The sequence below is a fragment of the Rutilus rutilus genome (assembly GCF_951802725.1).
Source record: "Rutilus rutilus genome assembly, chromosome: 18".
Taxonomy (NCBI): domain Eukaryota; kingdom Metazoa; phylum Chordata; class Actinopteri; order Cypriniformes; family Leuciscidae; genus Rutilus; species Rutilus rutilus.
Genome location: NC_140231.1, coordinates 25,351,454 through 25,374,054, shown reverse-complemented (window position 1 = coordinate 25,374,054; position 22,601 = coordinate 25,351,454). Strand labels below are relative to the sequence as shown.

The 22,601-nt window shown below is 38.4% G+C and overlaps 2 protein-coding genes across 3 annotated transcripts in view; one reads left to right on the top strand and one right to left on the bottom strand.

Annotated features, from left to right (window-relative positions):
• Positions 1–219: 219 nt before the first annotated feature.
• setb (SET nuclear proto-oncogene b) lies at positions 220–3,703 on the bottom strand. The gene is made up of 8 exons (XM_084386590.1): positions 3,370–3,703; positions 2,388–2,445; positions 2,158–2,300; positions 1,961–2,064; positions 1,757–1,870; positions 1,501–1,671; positions 1,262–1,402; positions 220–1,056 (listed from the first exon to the last, which is right to left on the bottom strand). The coding sequence occupies exons 1-8, from the start codon at positions 3,440–3,442 to the stop codon at positions 1,036–1,038; spliced, it is 825 nt and encodes a 274-aa protein (XP_084242716.1). The 5' UTR covers positions 3,443–3,703; the 3' UTR covers positions 220–1,035.
• A 1,893-nt stretch (positions 3,704–5,596) lies between these two features.
• The window catches only part of specc1lb (sperm antigen with calponin homology and coiled-coil domains 1-like b), a 28,498-nt gene continuing 11,493 nt past the window's right edge, over positions 5,597–22,601 (top strand). The window contains exons 1-11 of one of the 2 annotated variants that reach the window (XM_084386298.1): positions 5,597–5,786; positions 11,832–12,012; positions 12,124–12,268; positions 12,420–14,074; positions 14,823–15,030; positions 16,007–16,080; positions 16,241–16,416; positions 16,540–16,703; positions 17,822–17,946; positions 21,717–21,795; positions 22,085–22,174. In XM_084386298.1, coding sequence (XP_084242424.1) covers positions 11,869–12,012; positions 12,124–12,268; positions 12,420–14,074; positions 14,823–15,030; positions 16,007–16,080; positions 16,241–16,416; positions 16,540–16,703; positions 17,822–17,946; positions 21,717–21,795; positions 22,085–22,174 — 2,860 coding nt within the window. In that variant the 5' untranslated portion in view covers positions 5,597–5,786; positions 11,832–11,868. Of the gene's footprint in view, positions 5,787–11,032; positions 11,167–11,831; positions 12,013–12,123; positions 12,269–12,419; positions 14,075–14,822; positions 15,031–16,006; positions 16,081–16,240; positions 16,417–16,539; positions 16,704–17,821; positions 17,947–21,716; positions 21,796–22,084; positions 22,175–22,601 lie in introns of those variants that run through there. The other variant, XM_084386297.1, reaches the window with a different exon arrangement.

The window sequence follows — 22,601 nt, the reverse complement described above, 5'->3', positions numbered from 1 at the left end:
ACCCTACGGTCATGACTACTCAGTGACAAACCACTCAATATTACGCTAAATTGTCTAGAAAAACCTGTTAGATATAAAATACAAAAACTTTCAAAGATGTACCAAAACACAATGTTAAAAATCACAATATGTTAAAAATAAAACTATATAAAGACACATTGTACTCATAAACGTGTTCATTTGTATATCTCCAATAAAGAAAACAGGTGGAGAAAAGAGTTCTTTAAGATTCTACAGGCTTTATTATCTCATTTAAATAATCCTTTAATTAGCCAAGCTCAAAATTACAAGAGGAAGTTTTTTTGTGTTTTGTTTTTATTAAAAATGTTTCAAACCTCATGGGTGTCTGTAAAACATTACAATGAAAAGTCAATCAACATAAACCCAAATGTTGATGTGTCAAATGCCCACTTGCCCCACCCGACCCCATTGAACTGTCAACAATAATAACTGCCATACCCTGATATTGACCCCAAATCATTTACAAGAGGTGACAGGAGCTAGCTGGTGCTTTCCTTTTGTCCAATATTATCACATAGGAAAAACAGTGTCAACTCTTTGGGGCACACCTCTGCATTAAAGAAAATATACAAAAAGAAAAAAAGTGGCTAGGTATGTACGCTATGATTAGATCACTGCACCATGGCTTATTACTTCAACTCACAACCATTCACAGAAAAAAAAAAAATTCATTTATATACTTAATATATAAACTGCTATTTACTTCAGTTTAGTCTACAGAGGATGACGTGCAGATTGTTAATATTTCGTGTTTGTCTTTGGAGATGGTTGTAATTAAAGATGACGCAAGAGGCTTCAGAGCAACGAGATGCCACTAGTTTTCCAATGAAGGTATTGTATGTCCAGGGAACTAACTGGGTTTAGACATGGTCAGGACAGGCTTCAGTAGAACAGAACATGGAGCACGAAAAAAATAAAAAAATAAAAACAAAGCTTTTTTTGCTCCCATGATTGGAGGATGACTTCAAAAAGGAAAGAACAGGTACAAGTGATGGAATATGTCCTTATCAGCCTTTAGTCATCCTCACCATCATCCTGAAAAGGGGAGGTAGAGAGAAAGAAAAAAAAGATTTGATCCGTGTCAGTTTCTGACCTTTATGCAAATAATAAATGCAACATACTTTACATAAATGTTCCATGTCGTAAACCACACTAACAGACATGTATTATAATGCACCATAAATAATTGTATAATTTGCCTTCATAGTAAAGCCAAAGCTTTGAATAAAGCGTATCTCACCTCACCGTCTTCTCCATCGTCCTCTTCATCATCCTCTCCTTCATCCTCATCCCCCTCTTCATCAATGTCCTCCAAACCCTCCTCCTCTTCCTCATCGTCATCATCCTCACCTTCACCCTCTTCATCATCCATATCAGGCACCTGAGCGCAGAAAGAGAGAGAGGTTAGATACAAGTTCTGACTGTCATTAAAGCAAGTGTTTATCAGCGTTTAGCAATAATAATCATAATATTTCCCACCAGGTAGTACTGCAGGGGATTGGGCCAGATGTCATCTTTAATGACCTCTCCGAGTTCATCAGCCCCTGCGTCAGAGTGATCGGTAAACCAGGTGAAGAAGCTCTCTGGCTCTTCATGTTGCCTTTTCTTCCCTGCCTTGTTCGGTGTCTGTCCAGTACGCTTCGTCAGGTCCTGCATCAAACATAATCGGTTAATAGACATCCAAAACAGGAACAGCATTAGTCCAAAACTAACCCCCCAAAAAATTGTTACCCACCTTTCCAGTCTTCCATTTGAGTTCAGTGGATTTTGAAGATGGGTCACCACTCTCATTCAAGTGGAACTCTTTTGAGAGGACTTTGTTTTCGAAGTATGGATTTTCATCAAAGTACTGGAGAGAAAATAAAATTACAGGTCAGGCAATTTAGTTGTGCACTTCGTTTAAATTTGACCAGAAGAAAAGTTGAAATAATTTACTTACAAAATCTATTCTGTAACCTGATTTGATGTCCTCAAACTCTGTGACCTCCACTCTGGTCAGGTAATGAAGTGCTTCTTCATCCTCCTCACCGAGCAAGGCTGAGACTATTAGTCAAATCAAAAACAATATATTAGAATTGAATATGTAAACAAACCAACCAAATTTAATAACACCAATGATGGGTTTCAATAACTGACCTTGTGGATGGTTGACGAATGTTGTGACCCAGAAGTTTGGAATTTTGGCTATGAGTTCTGATCTCTTCTGGAAGAATGGCTGACGTAGCTTGTTGTACTTCTGCTCTACTTTTAAAATCTCCTCACTTGCCTGCTCGTTCAATCTGTGGAAAGCAACAGAAGTAAAGCATTACACAAATGCATTAGATGTGCACTTACAAATGATACTTCAGAGGCACCGGTAAGCTTACCTGTCGATTTCATTCTGTACTTCATCAATGTGTTCAATTGCCTCCTGTTGCTCTTTTTCTGAAATGCAAAAAAAAAATCACTTATTAACCATGTTCTTCATGCATTATAAATGTAGTGGGATAAAACAGCACGCGTATGCAGTCCTTTATAAGTTACACTCAAACGCAACTATATATTTATAATAGGAACAAAGTAAACACGGTGCGTTTCGTAAATCACAAGACAAAAAACTGCATTATTTTATGCTAGTTTGATCTAATAAAAATCACAATGGAAAAGTTAAAGCAAAAAATAAAAAGTTTAAGTCAAAGCTAGGTGTAACACCGGACGACCAGCTCAATCCGGTAGTTTCAGCAGCAGCTGCGCGAGGCCGCGAGGTTTAAACGGTGGAGGCCACGCGCTGGGCCACATTTACCGTTCTCTCAATGAATACACATTACTGCCGTGCATTAAAAGTTAAACCAGTTCAGAAAGTAATTTCGACCCATTGGGCGTCATTAAAACACGTCTACTGTGATGTGTGATGCAGCGTGGTTTAGCAACACATGTGGGAATGGCTCATGATGGCGGGTAGACACAATAACCAGTTAGCCTATTAGCACACAATATGGGCTCAATACAACGCACGCATTATTTGAGTCACTATGGGTTTAAAACGACACGCTCGAGCACATGAGTGGAAACAATCAGGAAATTTGCGTTTTGATAAACTAAAAGGCGCGCGAGCGCAATGTTCGTCGCGCGTGGCACAATAAAGCCGTCGCGCGAGGAAACATCATGGCCTCCGGTGCGCGCGGCATCCTTTTACTGAAATTACAACGCAAAATCGACTTATGTTGGATTAAACGGTCACAGGTTCGGGCTTTTATTAAAGATTAAGATAAAAACTAGGCGAATAATAAAAATGCATATTCGTGCTTTAAACGCAAGAGGTGTAAATTACTGAAAATGGCGGTGCGCAGGAGGCCGCCATTACTTTACCCGAGGTCTCGTCCGCTCCGTCGTGATTCGAGTTCTGCTCCTTTCGGCTCACTTTCGCCGCCGACGCCGACATTATTCCCCCACAGTCGAGGATTTGCCTTCTTACTCCTGAAACAAAATCTCCGGAACGTCCTCCTCCGCTCGAGGAAAGCGAAAGAAGGAGAAATAAAGTTGGTTCTAGCTCAGTTTAGAAGTGCGAATATCACAACGTGTGTTGCGCTTCCCCTCCACACATACAACACACACACTCAAATGAGAGATGCGTATCACACCACGCGCCTCCTCTTTTCTGACACCCGCCACTGTGCTCGCATGCGCGCCCCCTCTGGCCGTCCCTGGAACGCGCTTTAGGAGAATTAAGAGCCACGCCTCCTCCATAATATAATTTAATATATTAGTGCACAGAACAGGATTTATAAAAGTATGCAGCTCTGGATATAGAAATTATATATCGAACATTGGTTATAAAACTATAATTCAAAAGTGGTACGATTTTTCATTGTTAAAAAAAACAGAAAAAAAACAGTAATATTCGAAAATACTATTACAATTTAAAATCAGTTGTTTTTCTATTTTAATATATTTAAAAAATTTATTCATGTGATAGCAAAGCTGAATTTTCAGCATCATTACTCCAATTTTCTGTGTCACATGATCTTTCAGAAATCAATCTTATGTGCTGATTTGCTGCTCAGGAAACATTTCTTATTATTATCAATGTTGAAAACAGTTTTATTTCCTAATTTTTGTGTGAAAACCATGATACTTTTTTCTCCCAGAATTCTCTGATGAATAGAAAGCTCAAAAGAACCGTATTTAGGTTATTTGAAATAGCAATCTTTAACATTATAAATGCATTTACTGTCACTGGTCAATTTAATGTGTATTCGCTGAATAAAAGTATTCATTTCTTTTAAAAACAATCTCTTTAAAAAAAACTTGTCCCATCCATCATACTGCTGAGTGACAAAGATTAGACAGGCTTTCTAAAGCAATATCAAGTCCATTCCTACGTTTTCTTTGTTGTCCTATCTCTTTACCCATATTTTATTCAATATATATTCATATCTTTGACACCATATTTCACATTTAAACTGATATTAGTTTAATAAGGTTACACATGCTCTGAGATTTAATCCAAAATATTGAGCTGGAAACCGGTTTGAAAAGTCCTGTATTATCAGTTAATTAATGCATTCATTGACCTGAATGCCAGATTTGTCAGTGTTTATATTTATAGATATTTGCTCTTTTGTATCTGATGGTGCTGACTGTGTTATTGGCAGAATACTTTTGATGAAGATAGGGCTATGGATTTTGAGGGAAATTATGCATGCATCAATGCTTATAAATATTTAGCTAAGACTAAACCTCAGACGTAAGATATAAACGCAGGAGTTACACTGATTACGCTTCAATGCTTTTTTGTTCAATGCTATGTATGTTTTACATGCCTTTATATTTTTATTTTTTTATTTTTTTATTTTATTGCAGAACTTACACATAACTACAAGCTCGGGGAAGTGAAGCAAGGTTGTATCTCTTGCAATGAACAAACAATGATACGAAAAAAAACAAATATCCTAGATTTGCATAGACATGCCTTTAGTTTTACAAAGCGCGCGGCTGATAACACTACGTCACGCAAAAAGCCTACTTTTGTGAAGCCAGAAATCATTAAGGAAGGAGATGCGTGTTTTTCCCTTCCCAAGTAGCCTACAATTTATTTATTTTATTTGATTTTTTTTATGCAGGAAGGATCAAGGATCACTTGACTTAACAGATAGATGTTAACTATGATTTACACTTAAATGTGTAGTTTGTAGTTTCTAAATTACAATCACACATTAGGTAAGTGTAGCCTACTAATGAAAGAGAATATTTGCCTTTAATTAACTGTAGCTAAGCTTTTAATTTAAAGTGACAGAATAAACTAACTGAATTGAAGCTTGAAGACTGTAATACTAGTCTTCTGCAACCTTTGTTTAGTGGCCCAGATTTTTTTAACTATTAAGTTACTGCTATACTTCTAGAAAGAGCAATTGTTTTTGAAGTTACTAAATAATCCTCCATGTATTTCCTCTTCTTCCACCACCCTATATAACTGCTTCACGTTTTTAGTTATTAATACCAATCTTCAAGAAAAGCATATTTAGTCCAATACTTTTATTTTGAAAAATATAGCAATGTTACTGAAAAAAAAAGGCGTGGCCGAATATTGTTCGCTGCTTCACACGTCGCGTTAGGCTTGGTAGTAGGGCTGGGAAACACTAGCATCACTCCGCTGCCGGGGAGTCGGGAAACTGAGATTTATTTATTTATTACAAGATCGTTTGTTTCGTTTTCTGTAATGATTACGTCAACTTGCTTTCATTCGCATACACCCTAGGAAGTTCTCCGAGTTCTAGGAGCGCAAGGTACAAATGTCATTTAAGTAAATCTGTCTTCTGTTCTTCTGAATTGTGTCTCAGTTTGATTGTGGTCAGTTGTGTCGGGAAACAGTGATTTAGGCCCACCGGGAGAATTTAAAACTTTTGTCATATATGGTAATTATAACAATGTATCCTGCCAGTGTATTTTCGTTTGATGTCATCAGTTATAGCCTACAGTCGCAGTTTGCTTTGACAAGTTATGTCTCGATGGGAAAGTAATGTTGCATTTGTCATAAGATAAGTAAGTTTTATGCATGATATGTGAATTATGTATCCTAATATCAGCTGGCAGTGTTATGAATACAGTACACACTTTGGTTGTCCATGACTTTTTTTTTTTTTTTAAGTTTAAAAGCCACTAATCTCAAGTTTTTTATATTGAGATTTATTAGATATGTTTGACAAGCTATTGTCATCCACTTTAATTAAGTGGTGATTTTGGGCCTGTCCCTCATCTGAGCACTTCTGTCAAATGTCATCATATTGATTCAATCCTATTGAATAGATAAAATGTATTCATTAATAAAAAATGTACTAAGCTATTCTATGGAATGCTATTTAGAATTGTTTTACGTGTATAGCACACCACACATGTCAACTTTTGCCAACTACACAGAGTTAATTAGAAGTCTGTATCAGTTATTTAAAAAGAAAAATTCAAGTCTGTCTTCAGAATGTGTCATTAATGGCAAGAAGATTTCCTTGAATGTTGTTGGGAATAGTCTCTGCTGAGTCTATGGCATCCATAGCTTTTTCCCATGAAGGCATTTGATGAGCTGGTTTGAATTGATTCTAGCAGGCAGCAGCACATTCCAGTCAACCCAACGCCCCCAAACATCCAAAGCATTTTGGGGAGTGCTTCAGGGTAGAGTACATGGGTAATGGCAAACCTTCATTTTGCATAAGTTTGTAAAAAGGATGATTGCAGTAGGGATTCTCTTATTGGTATAGTTTTATTGCGTTCAGATTCAGAAGTCAACACTTCCCACAGTTCCAGCAGTGATTGAAATCATCAAAATCAATCAAAATTCAAGGTTTAATTTAGCAAGAATTTCTGTTCAAGCATAATTTTTGGTCATGGTGAAGTGTGTCCGAGCTGCTGGGATGTTAACTAGCTTATGTCCCTCTTGCCAGAGTGTATTTTGATGGGCTATGATGTGACGTCTTGAACTCCTTTAGCACTCTTTACTTTTCAGTTGATTCTCATGAAAAGATTTTTAATTGAGGGTGAGACCAGATTTAGTCATAGAATTATCATCAAAGATAAACTTTATTTTTTTTACTTGCCTTTTTATTTTGGTGTTTTATATTATTATTTATTTACTTTTTATATATTTCACTTTTTCCTTGCACATGAATATAGCTGTGGTATTGCTGGCATGGTGTTGAATTGAGTTTTAGCTTATTCACATAGTTTCAACCAGACTTTGACACAGTCAAAAGCACTATGTTTCGTTTGATGATTTCGATCTTTTATAACTATTTTGGCCGAAACTGATTTGGCTGAATGTTTTTGGTTGTCGAAATTTCAGTGCGTCACTAGTCTTTATAATCTCAAACACAAATTATATTATAAATAATATTATTATATGTAACAAAAATCATTCCTTCAACCTTCTCGCTCCGTATAACGTCCCTTTTCACAATCCAGTCAATTCATGGTGAATAAAATCATATCCCGTCCTAAATTATTTTTTTTCTCTTTGAATATCCTGTATCGGAAATAGGGGTTGTGAAACCTGTTTCCTGTTAACTTTAATAATTTCAAAACGTTATTTATGAAGTCAAAGAAACATTTCTAGTAGCTCATTTTGCATAAAATGCTGTAACATTTTCTTTATGTTTCTCATACGTTTTGATCCTTCTATGAGCGCTTCATTAGAAATTCGTATTGGTTTTAACAGATTTGGGTGGAAGCGACTGCCTGCATGCCCAGTGGGACGTCCTGTGGACCAGGCGGAGAGACACTGACCCAGTTGTACCTCTCTTGAGCTGACTGCATTCTGCTTGATCACATTAGCAGCTCTCAGAGGAATGATTTCATTGAATGGAAGCTCTTATTAGTAGCGTCATGGTTCTAATGTCTCATACCCTTGGACTGATGTCTCACTTGATGGTGAAAAAACCCCTTTAAAAGTAGTGTTTCCTAGCTATGAGCCGTTTAGTGATTTTTCTTTATAGGCTTATAGCTTATTTACAGGTTTCGACCTCCTGCTGTTATAATTGCAGACTGTTCAGTGTGTGTATGTGTAATCAACTGTCCAAACAAACACATTCCTCCCATCAGGCTTCATACTGATGCTCAATTAACAAGCGGCTGCTGTGTCAGGTCTGCAAGGAATTTCCATTAGATGTGTGTCTGAAATAGCCCAAAGAATAATCCAAACTCGGAATTCGCGAGATATGGTGAAGAAATTGAATCCCTTGAACTTCACAGGACCATCTTGCCTGTTTTGCATATCAAACGGTTTGTTTAGGCAGAGCGTCAGTAGGTCAGGATTGTGGTCACCGTTTAGTGGGCCATTAGAGATGCTTGGACTGTTCTGTCCTGCTTGAATTCCCTCTCGAGAGAATTAGTTTTTGTTTTTCAAAAGCTTCGTATTATTCCCACACAAGGTCTGCTTTCCTTTAATGTTCGAGAAAAAAGGCCGAACTTCACTGTGGCCTTCCTGTCAGACGGGGACAGACCAATGTCTTTACCACATGGATCTCCCTCTGCAATACAACATCTGTTTTTGTGTGTGTGTGTGCACTGCTGTTTTAGGATTTTTGTCTTATATTCCTATTTTTGCACATTTATTTAATTTTTTTTGAAGAGAGGGTCCATTTATTTGTTTTTTACCCACAGCACTGGATGCATTTTCTCATCCTGCACTACACAAGGGCCAAATAACTTTCCCACCATGTTGCACATATTTAAGGCACCGTCACACTCTATTGCTTTCAAAGTAAACCAACCACCCAGCAGGAAGTTAAACATGACCATTAAGTCTAAAGGCCCAATCACACCAAGAAATATAACTTAGTATAACAATATCTATATTAGCATAGCATTCCTACCAATGGGCGATAACATTCTGTTTATTATTAGCACGTGCTTGTCAGGTGGATTCTGATTGGCTGTCAATTTTTTTATCGTATAGTTGTGGTGTGGACTTCATATTCTCACAGAATTAGATTGATTGGTCAAGTTTTACAGTTATAGTTATCGTTATAGCTGTTGTTCTTTGTGTGAATGGACCCTAAAGAAAAGCGTAGGTTCGGAATGTTTACGTTTTCAGAATTTTGAAACATTTTGAAATTTTGTTTTACTGTAGTAAAGTGTTCTATCTGTTCCTATCAAGTGTGCCGCACGAGTCCTGAAAAGTGAAGCCAAAAAGTTTTGATCGCCACCGTGTTGCTGGATACAGCATCCATGTAATCTAATAGAACGTGAGACAAACTAAAGAATCAAATTACACTTCAAATAATGTTTTTCCAAAGATGGTTTCTCTCATTTTAGGTACTTTTTGTAACATTGATGTAAGTTCAAGTGTTCGTTTTTTTTAATCGAAAACGAACCGACATAATGAGTTGTTCTGCAGTAAGCTGTACCGATTTTGCGGGAGTGTAGACGGGACCTCCACCTCACGCTCACTACTGTGCAGAGCAGACCCGGGGTCCGTAATCAGCGCAATATGTCAGTGTCATATTGGGACATTGGTGGCTTCACTTTTCTACAATGGAAGAGAATGAAGATGCGTCGTCCACCTTTTCGTTCTGTTTTTATTTGAACATCTGTGTTGAGGACCACCATCTCAACAGATGATCAAAGGCTTCTTTATGTACCTGGAATGACCCTTGACCCCAAAAATTTAAAGACACACAATTCCTCCACATAATCAGAGTTGAGTTGAAAGAGAAACCCACCCCCATCCTCAAAAGCTTTGAAAGTATTTCTATAACCTCTTTCCCATTGGCCAATGCCTAGACAGACTAATTTTGGAGTCATAGAGTGTAATTCTTTATGTTTTCACCTGAAATATTCAAAATGGATTTCATTTTCCACTGGCTATTTTTGAGTTTCTCTTGTTACCCGATATGAATTTGCTTGTGTAGTCCCGCATGTTTGAGGCTGTGTGTCTTTGAATTGTTTTTAGAAGCGTGTCGATGGATATGACTCTGTATTGAAGTGTTGGGGTGCTGCGGTTCAGCGCTCAGATTTGTGCAAATGCCCGGAAGCCGTTTTCATACTGAACACCGAAATCAAGTCTGGATGGAACGTTTTGTGTTTGATAGAAAGTTGGCTGCCATGACCTCTCAAGTGGGAAGTTAACTCAGGCAACTAACTGCTCTGCTGAAGAATTTTACTGCAGAGTGTCTTTTCCCTTTAGGGCTTGTACAATTACATTTTTTATTATTTTACTGAGCAAGAAAGTGACCATTACCGTTGTGCACACTAATTCTTGTTAAGAAACACTCACTGGATTTTCTGTTTTATTTCAGTTTTATTCTCTTTACAAACTGTTATCACTATAATGGAAGTTAGCATTCAATTTGCACATTCGTTGCATTTAAATATGAACGATACGGATGTCTATATTCTTTCAGTTAAGCATGAGAACTGAGAGTTGTGGTCTGGAGTTGGGTGTGGTGGTGCTTTTTTGTTTTGACTCCTCTTCAAACATATCAACGTAAAAGGCTTGTTCAGAAAAATGGGGGTGTTTAGGCTGGTGTCTATCCGGGCATTCCTCATCTATTTGTCATCAAAGTATCCAAATCGCCGTAGTTTCGATTTGCAAAGAAAGACCACTTAGGGGCAAGTAAAGTGTCAGAGTTCACTAGCTGCTCGTGCATGCACTGGAGTCTCTGGTTCTTGATTTCTAGTACATCAACACTTTACTTTAATTAGATCTCTGTTGCCCTTAAATTTATGGGCATTACTATTACATTATTATTATATATATTACTAGTGTGGACCATCTTCACAAGTATACTGTGAAGGAAATTTACTATAGAAATTCATAGAGCTGCTGTGTTTTGTCTAGCCTCAGACCTAGCCTTGTTGCTCTAGACTTTTAAAGCCTTTTAAGGCTTGACGCAGTTGGTCAGCTCTTCCAACGGGCCTGGCTTCCACCCATGATGATGTGATAAGAGAGGCAGTTCCATCCTCTTCTGACTCTCCTCCAATCATACAGTGTTGTGTGCATTCAAACACTGACCAATGACTGTTTTCCCCTAAAGTGTCTGAGTTTACAGTGTGTGTGTGAAGCTGCATAAATAGAGTCCTCTGAGACCGTTATGTTACATTACAACTGTCTAAAAGCAAAAGCATAGACTTGTACATAATGTGTTCCCCGAGGAAAATAACCAGTGCTGGAGTAAGGTAATGAGATTTTTCGATTAAAGCTGTGCATGATTAAATGCTATTGAATGCTATTGGGCAAAAAGATAGGTCTGAAGAATAAATTATGTGGTAGCGATGTCTGTATGTGATGTATATTTGTATCTATGGCTGGGTTTACGTAGCACTGCATGCCATAATGTTCAGAAACTTCTTTCTTTAACACTGTTTTGTATTTTCTGAAGGAGTGGGGTATTTTAAATGGTAACACTTTATTTCGATAGTCCACTTTAGACATTCTCCTAACTATAAGTACTTTGCAACTACATGTCAACTAACTGTCATTAGAGTATTAGTAGACTGTCTGCTTAATATCTGTTAACACTTTATTTTGTTGGTCCCCCAACAGACATTCTACTGACTATAAGTAGTTTGGCAACTAAAGTCAACTTATTCTCCTAACCTGAACCCTAACACCTAACCCTAACCTACCAGTGTGCTGACTGTCTACTACAGTCTACTAATACTCTAATGAGAGTTAGTTGACAAGTAGTTGAAAGGTGACTTAGTAGAATGTCTAAAGTGGACTATCGAAATAAAGTGTAACCTTTTAAATTGTCATCCAATATAAACTTGTTTCATTTGAATCTGTGTAAATACAGCCAGATTTATCCAAATGACTCCTCGTCTGCTTTCCTTTTATTTAGATTACGCTGTAAATGTATCAAGAACTTGGAGCCAAGCATGAAAAAGGCGACCAAGCCCACGGCCGCCACCTCCAGAACCTCAGCGGGCACTAAGGCCCCAGGCAGACCAGAGGGAAGCAGCATTATGGGCACAGGTGGCAAGATGACAAACAAAACACATAGTGCAGCTCCACTGTCTAAGGTAACTGTTTAGTATGGAGAAATTGGAAACATGTTTTTAATCATTATCAATTTGTTGAACCAAGTGGCAGCTAAGAATGATCATTAACTTAATGTTTTGCCTGCTAACCAGGCAAAGAGCAATGATGATCTCCCAGCGGTCAGTGCAGGAAGTGGAGCAGTGTCCATTAGCAACAGTAACACTACTGCTAGAAACAAGAGAGGAACCTCCTCTCAGAAGACCAGCAGCACTGAGACCCGGTCCAAGACCAGTTCAGGTAGCGCTAAGCATTACCTTGGTTCTGAAGATGTTAAAGAAAAAGTGTGTTGCAAAATGACTTTGATACCCACAACAACGCTAATGAAATGTCCATAATATTTATGTAGTTGTGGAATGTTTCAGCTTACAACTTTTTTTTTTTCTTCCAGTTGGTCTTTCAGGAAGGCGTGCCATGTCATCCACAGCCAAGGATCCAGGCACGACCCGAGAGAACTTGCGAGATCGAACCAGAGCCAGTACTGCCAAAAAGCTCGCCGGACCCACTGATGCCATGCCTCAGAAGCGGTCACGATGCCATACTATAGCTGAAACTGAGTCTCGCATGACCAAATCTCGCTCAGACAGCCAGATAAGCCATAAAGCAGCGCTGGAGTGTCAAGTGAACGACCTGCTGGGCTTAGCCAAGAGCAAAGACCTGGAGATCCTCCATCTCCGCTCTGAACTTAGAGGTATGAAGGCCCAGCTTGGTCTGGAAGAACTTGAAGCCCCTGATCCAGAAAAAGGTTCTCAAGAAACCAAGCAGCCTCAGGAGAAAGAGGTTTCTCCTGTGATCAGTGCCACTGATGTGGAGTCCACTCTCCTCCTCCTTCAAGACCAGAACCAGGGCATCCTTGATGAGCTAAATATGCTGAAAAGTGAAAACCGAATGCTTAAGGATCGCCTCAATGCTCTTGGCTTCTCTCTGGAGCACCGATTGGACAGCCCTAACAAAGGTCTGCGTTGCCCGTCCCTTAGTCCTGAGCCTGTAGTTTCCGGCAGCAGTGGAGGTCAGCGTGAAAGTAGAGGAGGTAGCTTGCGCACGTCTTCCGCAGAAGGCTCTGCCCAAGGCTCTACCGAGGACCTTCTGTCAGAACCGAGACGTGTAGGTTCTCCTGATGCAGTGGACAGTGAGTGCAGTGAGGCCTACCAGCCAATCACCTCCAGTGATGATGCTCTGGATGCGCCCTCAGGTTGTGGATCGTCTTCTGAATCAGAAGGAGGGCCACCGAGCCGGGAAAATTCCCGCAGGGGCAGCAGCGGGAACACCAGCGAGGTTTCCGTGGCCTGCCTGACTGAGCGAATCCATCAAATGGAGGAAAACCAGCACAGCACGTCAGAAGAACTCCAAGCCACCCTGCAGGAGCTTGCTGATCTGCAGCAGATCACACAAGAGCTGACCACGGAGAACGAACGCCTGGGCGAGGAGCGTGCCATTCTTGTCGACTCCCTCTGCCAACAAGGGGAGCGTCTGGAACTGTACGGAAGACAGCTGGACTACTTCCGGGGCCTTCTTGACGAGCACCGTGTAGCGTATGCCAAGGATGACGAAGATGCCAAAAGCGGGCGCTATGTGGAGCTGGAGAGGCGCTACAACGAGCTGAACGAGGGCTCGCATTTTGAGCGGGAGCAACTGCTGGGTGTGCAGCAACAGCTAAGCAGTGCTCTCAAGATGGCGGAACAGGAGAATGCAGAAGCCCAAGGCCTGATGGCAGCATTGAAGGATCGTGTCCATATGGCAGAGAGAGCTGTGGAAATGGAACGGAGGGAGCGGGCCGTCGCCAAAGCGGAGTTGGAGGCGCTGAGGGTGGTGTCTGAAGGGGAGCAGGTGGAGCTGAACCGCTGCAGAATCCAACTTGAGCAAGAGAGGCAGAGAGTGGCCCAGCTCCTCTCCATCCACAATGCAGGGGATAAGACCGACATACGCCACCTGCTGGACAGCGAGAGATTAGACAAGGAGCGTGCGGAGGCCAAAGCAGCTCAGTTACAAGAGGAACTGGGGCACACGCGCAGTGAAGCTGCCCAGCTACAGGAGGCAATTAGTAAGGTGAAACTGACAAACACATATCTTAAACCGCGTCCGATGTCTGAAAATGTGCTACATTTGATGAAGAACTTATTTCACAACTGTTAAAAAAGTATGTTCTATGTAGTATGAATGTGTGTAGTATGAATGAAATTCAGACGTACTAAATCTGCCATGTTGACAATGTCATGTGACTTAAGCCGTCAGTTGCGTCGCTTCTCTGCCATTCACAACTCCTCTCCTGTGGCTTCATGAAATAGTATGACCATCATATGCACACTTTAGAATCTCGCCAGAAGTAGTAGGTCATCCTAGTACTATATGCCTACTGTTATGAATACTATGAATTCTAACATACTCTTTTCACACAGTTTTTTTTTTTTTTTTTTGCCTACTAAAGGCAAAAAAAAACATTATTTCATGGTCACTAAAAAAAAAAGTACGTTCTATATAGTATGAATGTAATCCGGACAAACTACGTTCGTCGTGTTGTCACTATCATGTGACCTACCAGTGTCAGTTGCGTCCTTCACTGCCATTCATAAATCCTCTCCCGTGGCCTCATGGGCCATCTAGGTACTTTTTTCGTACTCTTTTATGAGTACTGTGAATTTTGACATACTTCTTTTGTCACATCCTGAATCCACATATTGAATCTCCAGGTTAACTATTACATTTTTGTATTGCAACATGTATTGCAGGTTTTTGTCTTTAGCTGATTACATTCCTGATGTATCCCTGCTAACATGTATCCTTGTGTTCGCTATAGCTTGAGGGTGAGTTCCGAGCATTTCGTGTCGATATCCAGGCACAGTTAGCGGAGCAGAAGCGGCTCCTGGAGCAGCAGTGCTCTGAGCTAGAGGAGAAGGATACAGAGATCGCTGACATGAAGGAGACCATCTTTGAGCTGGAGGATGAAGTCGAGCAGCATCGGGCTGTCAAGCTTCATGACAACCTCATCATTTCCGACCTGGAGAGTAAGTCACAATCATAGAATGGTTTCCATGGCTACTGGTCACTTAACACTATTTATATGTAATTGACACATTAAATATATTTATACAATGAAATGTAATTGATGTATAAAATATATATATATATATATATATATATATTATCAAAATTATATATTTATCAAAAATATTGTGCCAAAAAATTCTGTAGAGCGAAGGCCCGTTCACACCAAGGACTAACGATAGCGATAAAGATATATTCTAAAAATCGTTTAATAGAAAAGAATAGAAAAGTACACACCACAACTATGATGATAACGGCACAGAGAAACAATATCATTGGAATCACTTTCAGAAAGTTTTTTTTTTTTTTTTTTTCAGCTGATGAGCGATTAAAACATTGACAGCCAATCAGAATTCAAGTGGCTGGCGACAAAACTGCAGCACGCGCTTACAATAAACAGAATGAAATTGTACGTTGGTGCTAATGCTAATATATCGATATAGTTATTCTTGGTGTGAACAGTCCAGACTGAAGAAAAAACTAAGTGAGAATAGTTTATTGTATTGGTATATACTTATCTATAAATATATCAAATGTGCGTAATGTAAGATAGATCTCAAGTAAAGAACTGTACAGAAAACTTTTCTCTATGTATGTAACACAAATTTGTCTGGTGTTGACCAGATGCCCACAGTTTTGTTTTCATTATTTTGTAGTTATGCAGGCTGTCCACATAGAGGCGGCATCGAGCTATCTGAGTATGAAATACAGACATTATCCTGACTTAACATTTGTTTAGCTTTCAGTTTCATTTTATTGGAATGATAGTTTTACTCTATGTATTATCAAAAATCAATACTAAAAAACATATTTCAAAAGATAACGTAATTGTATAAAATTAAAATTAGGCATTTGAATAAAAAATAAACTTTAAGCAACACATTAATGAACATTTAACTTAAATCTGTATTTATTTCTGCCATTTCCCCCCCTCAGATTCCATCAAAAAGCTTCATGATCAGAAATATGATATGGAGAAGGAGATTAAGGTTCTTCACCGTAAATTGCGGGTAAGTTTTCCCTTTTTATGTGCTGTGTTTGCACTGTGTATATCAGGGTTCTTATAGTAATTGTAATCTTCAAGATGGTTTGAAATTCCATTGACTTTTCACCCAAGAAATGATCTCCATGATTCTCCAAATGAATTTAACTGACACCTGTCGCTCACAGGAGGAATCAGCCGAGTGGCGTCAGTTCCAAGCTGATCTGCAAACGGCCGTCGTCATCGCCAACGACATCAAGTCAGAAGCTCAGGAGGAGATTGGAGACATGCGGCGCCGCCTACAGGAAGCTCAGGAGAAAAATGAGAAGATGAGCAAAGAGCTGGATGACCTAAAGAGCAAGAAGTAAGAGAAGATGTAGTGTAGATTTACAACCCAGAGTAAAACAGGGATATTGATACTCAGACAGGTTGTGTGATTGTGTTTGTATGTGCAAATATTTGAGTGTCAGGGTGTCTTGTTTTACAGGCAGGAAGAGGAGCGTGGTCGTGTGTATAATTATATGAATGCCGTGGAGAGAGACCTGGCTGCGCTGAGGCAAGGGATGGGCCTTAGTCGACGTTCCTCCACTTCCTCTGAACCATCGCCCACCGTCAAAACACTCATTAAGAGCTTCGACAGCGCCTCGCAAGGTTCACAATACATGCAGATTTATGCAGATGCATTGCATTCTTATATTTGGAGTGGTGTGGCTTATTCTTTATAGATCTTTGCTGGTAAACAAAAGGTTGTTGGTTGTTTGAACCCCACAACGGCGTGTTCTGCAGGTCGCTTTTGATAAAGAAATTACAAATTAGTAATATGATATGCTAGCATGTAGGGCTGCACGATATATTGAAATAAAATCGATATTGCAATATGGTTTAGTGTGATTGTCAAATTGCGCAGGCTGCAATAAAATGTAATAAATATATGAGCTACAGGTTTCAGAGAGAAGCGCAGTGTTTACACACCTGATGTCATGAGCTGCACGCATGTAAATGAACACAGTGCTGCATTTCACAAAATAAAAGCTTGATGGATTACTGTTTGAAAATGAAGAAATTAAAATGTAAACATTATTGTAATTTTACAGTAAAATAATTTTTATTATGCATTTTTTTATTTTCTTACAGTACAATAGTATTATTATTATTGCAATATATTTTATTTAACAACAATATCACAATTAAATCACATTAATAATTATTTTATAGTCATATTATTAATTGGTCAAAAACAGTGGGAATGTGGCTGATGAAAACTCAAGTGGAAAGATTTTAAATTCAACTCTAGAAAAGATTTGGTGTACAATTTACTTTGTAATCATTTTGTGAAATTTACTATCAATTTCTGAGAAAGAAACCTCAATTAACACATTGAATGAAATTTTGAAGTACAGAGACTGAAATAGTATAATGATAGTCAAAGGTGCTCCAGTTTTATCTACAACTTCAAAAAATATTTTTATTAAAGTGAAGCTTTTCCAAAATCATTGAGCCGTAAAAGGATTTTGACATTTAAAAAAGTTTCCGAAAAATAACTTTTTACTCTGAAGGGTTTTTTATTTAATTTTTTTTTATGCAGATGGACTCCCCCCAAAAAATCACCCCACTCACTCTAGAATGATTCATTCTTTTCAAATTGTTAGTGTTATTCCAGTATCGTGCAGCCCTACTAGCCTGCAAATACTGTATATGAAACATTATATATTTTCTTTTACAAGTCGCATGATCTCTGTGTCCGTTTGTCCATCCGTCTCTCTGTACAGGTCCTGTTCCAGCCAGTCCTGTCGCTGCTGCTGTTGCTGTTGTTGCTGCCACCGCTATTTCCAGAACCCCCCTCAGTCCCAGTCCAATCAAAACCCCTCCAGCCGCTGCTGTCTCTCCTATACAGGTATAAACAATCAGTATTAAAGGTGCTCTAAGCGATGTCACATGTTTTTTAGGCCAAAACATTTTTTGTCACATACAGCAAACATCTCCTCACCATCCGCTAGTTGCCTGTCCCCTGAACACATGCGGTCTCTGAGTCTGTAGACACCACAGGCTCCACAAACTGCAAGAAAAACAAACTGGGCTAACCCCGCACCACGAAACATAACAAACTGTTCCAGCCAATAACCGACAAGAATGATTTGGGGGTGGGGTTTGGGGGGTTAGTGCGCGGATGAGGAGGAGGGAGGGCAAACTTTGAACGTCAACAAGAAGTGACGTCACCCAATATCACTTAGAGCACCTTTAACTAATGGATGGATATAGTCCTATAACCAAAACCTTAAATTACATGAGTAGTTTAAATCAGGTTATGAATATATTATAACAGTGTTATATGTATCACAGTAAAGTTATTTTTGCTGGCTATTTAACCCCTAAATGATTTATATATTACATAATTATACATTTCTATTTTATTTTTAACTCCAAACAAAAACTAAGATTCTTCATAACAAATTAGTTTAAAGTTTGTCATCAGTGCAAAAAAGTATTATTTAACCTTCACCTAAAAACAAATTAATCTAAACAGTTACAGTACCGTTCAAACTTTTGGGTCAGTAAGATTTTGTATTTTTAGAAAGAAGTCTCTTTTGCTCACTAGTAAAAAATACTGTGAAATATTATTAGAATTTAAAATAACTGTGTTCTATTTAAAAAAAAGATTTTTTAAATGTAATTTATTTAATTATTTTCAGCAGCCATTACTCCTGTCTTCAGTTCAGTGTCACATGATCCTTAATAAATCATTCTAATGCTGATTTTCTGCCCGAGTAACATTTCTTCTTATTATCATATTATTATTATTTTGATCAATTGAATGTATCTTTGCTGAATAAAAGTATTAATTTCTTTACTGACCCCAAACCTTTAAACCTTTGTATAACAGCCTCACGTTAATAGTAAACTGATTTTGCCGTGGGATAGATGGGTCCGTGTTTGATAGATGCATTAGGACGGATCTCTGATCACTCTAGCAGATGTCTGGATTCTTCTGTATGGGGATTTTCTGACCTAACACCCCTGTCTGTCAGATGAGATCTCCAGACCTGATGTGTGTGTGTGTGTGTGGAGCTGGAGTAGGGCCTTCCTTCTTTTTCTCACTCTCCGTCCTCCACGGATGTCCTTTGCGGTGTTGCTCTTTTTGAATAGGACATAGAAGTCTCCTCAAAATGTGCCAAAACAGGATGTTTTTGTAAGGACAAAAAAAAAAAATCAGACAGTTTGACGTACAGAGATTTTGTTTGTTTATTTGTGGTGAATTTGAGTCTTAGAACATGAGAACATCCAATTTGAGGTAAAACAGTTTAAAAATAAATCCCTGAAGCAGGACCAGAAAATCACTTTCTTGGTGTGGGACTTTTGACTTGGGCCACTGAAAATTCGCCATGCAATAGACCTCAGTCAGGGTAGCGCCATAGTTAATTTTTGACAGGAAGGAAACCGAGGTTGTGAGAGAGAATACAGTGCGTTCAATGATTGTACTGTTGTTTAACAACAAACTGTTTGCTCAGCTTACGAATCGTATTTCCAAAGAAAAAAAAACATGCCATTGTAAAGACTGTATGCCTATCCCTCACAGCCTCATTTTCATCTGCATTAAATTCAATATGGCGTCTAACCTACCTTACTAAGGTCTGTCACCCTCAGCATCATGGTGGACGAGTTTTGTTCAGCAAGCTCGACTTATAAAATTTAGAAAATCTAGTTAAATTTTGAGATCTATGATTGGTTATGTGGCTTTAGAATTATTGTATCAATGTTCAAGTTCAGGGAAGAAGGAGGCGGGAACTTTTAATCACCAAAATAAACAAAACCAAGCAAAACAAGCGTCAGCCCCTCATGGACGGCTGCGGCATATTAACAAAATAAAACGCAACATAACATCCCAGGCCTGGTCCTCTCTCGTCTTCCACTGTCGTCACTCCTACTTTCATTCGCTCAACTGGCCTCGCTTCGCTCCAATAGCTCTCAGCCCCATCCTCATTCACGCCACAGAAAAAATTTGTTTCACATTTTAAATTTAGGTTTGCAGGGTGATGTCTAGGTGATTATAGATTATATTGTGTAGACAATATGTGACTAAATAGCGAATAGGGAATGTATTTACTTTTCTGAAGGTAAAATTATGTCAGCATTCGTTCTTTTTCTCTCACTGGCAGAAATAATACTAGCTCTAGAAAAAAATTCCCATCCCTGTCCCAAAGGTTCACAGAGAGATACGAGATATGTAACTTGCATAAGGTTTTTGAAATTGTCAGTTGTGTTACATAAAGCTATAATGTTCTTTCTGCAGACAGCCAATATTTTCTTGCTTAAGCATGATTGTATTTGTGAAATTGTGTTATTGGGCACAAAGAGCATTGAATTTTTCTAGAAATTATATTTACCGACCATTTGTCTTTGCTAGGACTCACTGGACTGTTTATCCAATTAGGTTGTGAAAAATAACTAATAATTCACACCTAGCTGTTGATGTGTTGACCACCTGAGCTCCATACATCATTGAATTTATTAAAGTTGTGATGTGCGCTAGGGCTGAGTAATATATATTGTATATTCATGATTTTACATGATTTTCTTGTGGCATACAAAACAGCAACATCATGAACATCACAGATTTTCATGAGACTAGACTCGCCATCTCACGATTTGTATTTTCAATAGTGTCTGTGTTTTAAACTTTAGTAACAAAAGCGGCTTTTGAGTTAAGTTGATTCATTTCAAACTGTCCGTTTCAAAGAATCGCTTTAAAACTGTGCTTGGTATTTTTATGTTGTAGTAAAAAAGTACAATATTAAAATGAAAACATTTATTTATATTGTTAACTATGTATTATTAAATTGGTGCATACTGTCAGTGTTACTATTGTGAACTAAAACTATTTAAAACCATTTGCATTAAATTAAAGCTGAAATAAAATATAAATATTAGATGAAAAACGTATAATTCGAAAACTTAAAAATTAGTAATGTTGCCTTGGCAACTAACTGAAATAAAATAAGTTGAAGTATAAAAAAATGTATAATAAAATAAAAATAATATAATACAATTATTAAAACTGAATATAAAAAAAATCTAATCCAAATAGAAATATAGAAATGTCAAAAGCACAATTTTTTTTTTTTTTTAACTTAGAATGAAAATCTAATTCAAAATATTAATACATAAATGCGAAGCCCCTAAAGGGACATGGAGGTGGAAAAAAAAATATGAGATTGGAGGAAAAATAAAAAGTCAATGCTTTTGCCTGAAAACTCTTTCCTCCAAGAAACTTTGTGTTCGCTAACAAAAATGTTGTGTTCTTTGCGAGCGAACACAAAATTTCTCGGGGGAACGCAAAACATTGCGAGAGATCGCAAAAGCATTGCCAAATAATTTCTTTCTTTTTTTTTCTTCACCATTTCCCTTTAGGGGCTCCATACATATATGATTGTATAAAGCTGAGGCATATTAATGAAAATGATTAAACACAATTTATTCTTATTTTAGTGAGTTTTTTGAAAAAAAAATTTTTTTTTGTATTATTTGAAATCTGCTTAGCAAAAAAGGTTTGGTTGACATGAAGGTTCTTTCAAAATCACCTTGGTCAGCCACTTCATAGTAATTAATACTGCCCAGTCCTATTGTTGTCTTAAACTGTACAGTACATGTCGCTTCCCTATTTTACAGAGACACACCATCAGCTCAGCCAAACCTCTGTCGTCAATGCTGGACAAGAGGTCGAGCTACACGGACCTGAGCATACCAGGTGAGCTGACGTTAGTCACACTGGAAATCTAACTCCTTGATCGCTCAGTCTTCCCTCACTCCGGTTTGATCTAGTTATTCAGAGGCCAACTCAGAGTTAAAGGTCATGTGTAATCGTGCTGTACCGTTACCCTCGGGCTTAACATTTGCTGTTAATGACCAGAGATTGAGTGCCAGACCTTGAGGAGGAAGCAGGATATTTATTTTAGAAGAGCACAAGCTTAGTCATGCCGCATAAAGCCTGTTGTTCTTTTTCATGATTGTATGTGTGATTTCATGTAATCCAATAGCAGACCACCTCCTTCGGACCTCACCTGTAACGCGCCCCGGCTGCGGCCTCCAGAGGATGACAAACATAGACTCGAATAAATCCATATCAGGTACATTTGGACCTTGAGTACTCGTTCTGCAACAACTAGTCAAGTACTCGACAATACAGTTTCTTCAACATTAAAGAAGTAGTTCACCTAAAAATTATTCACTCACCCTCACGTCGTTTCAAACCCATAAGACTTTTGTTCATCTTTGGAACACAAATGAAGATATTTTTTAATGAGATCTGAGAGATTTCAGTCCCTCCATTGAATGTCTGTTCACCCAAAACTTTCAAAACGTTCATAAAGAGATTGTAAAATAAATCCATATAAATCAAAGTCTTCTGAAGAGACACGATCGCTTTATATGATGTACAGATTTAACATATAACCATTGCTCAGCGAACATAAACAGAATTTCAACCGCACTTGCTTGACGTGTGAGAACAAACCTCATTGGTTCTTGCGTAACCTCAAACTTGCTGCATAATGC

Bases quoted from the DNA above. Each gene is read 5' to 3' on its own strand.
- setb (XM_084386590.1), bottom strand. From the start codon at position 3,442: ATGTCGGCGTCGGCGGCGAAAGTGAGCCGAAAGGAGCAGAACTCGAAT. The intron at 2,446-3,369 runs GTAAAGTAATGG...TTTGCATTTCAG, and splicing joins CGGAGCGGACGAGACCTCGG to AAAAAGAGCAACAGGAGGCA. The intron at 1,057-1,261 runs GTGAGATACGCT...TCCCCTTTTCAG, and splicing joins ACGATGGAGAAGACGGTGAG to GATGATGGTGAGGATGACTA.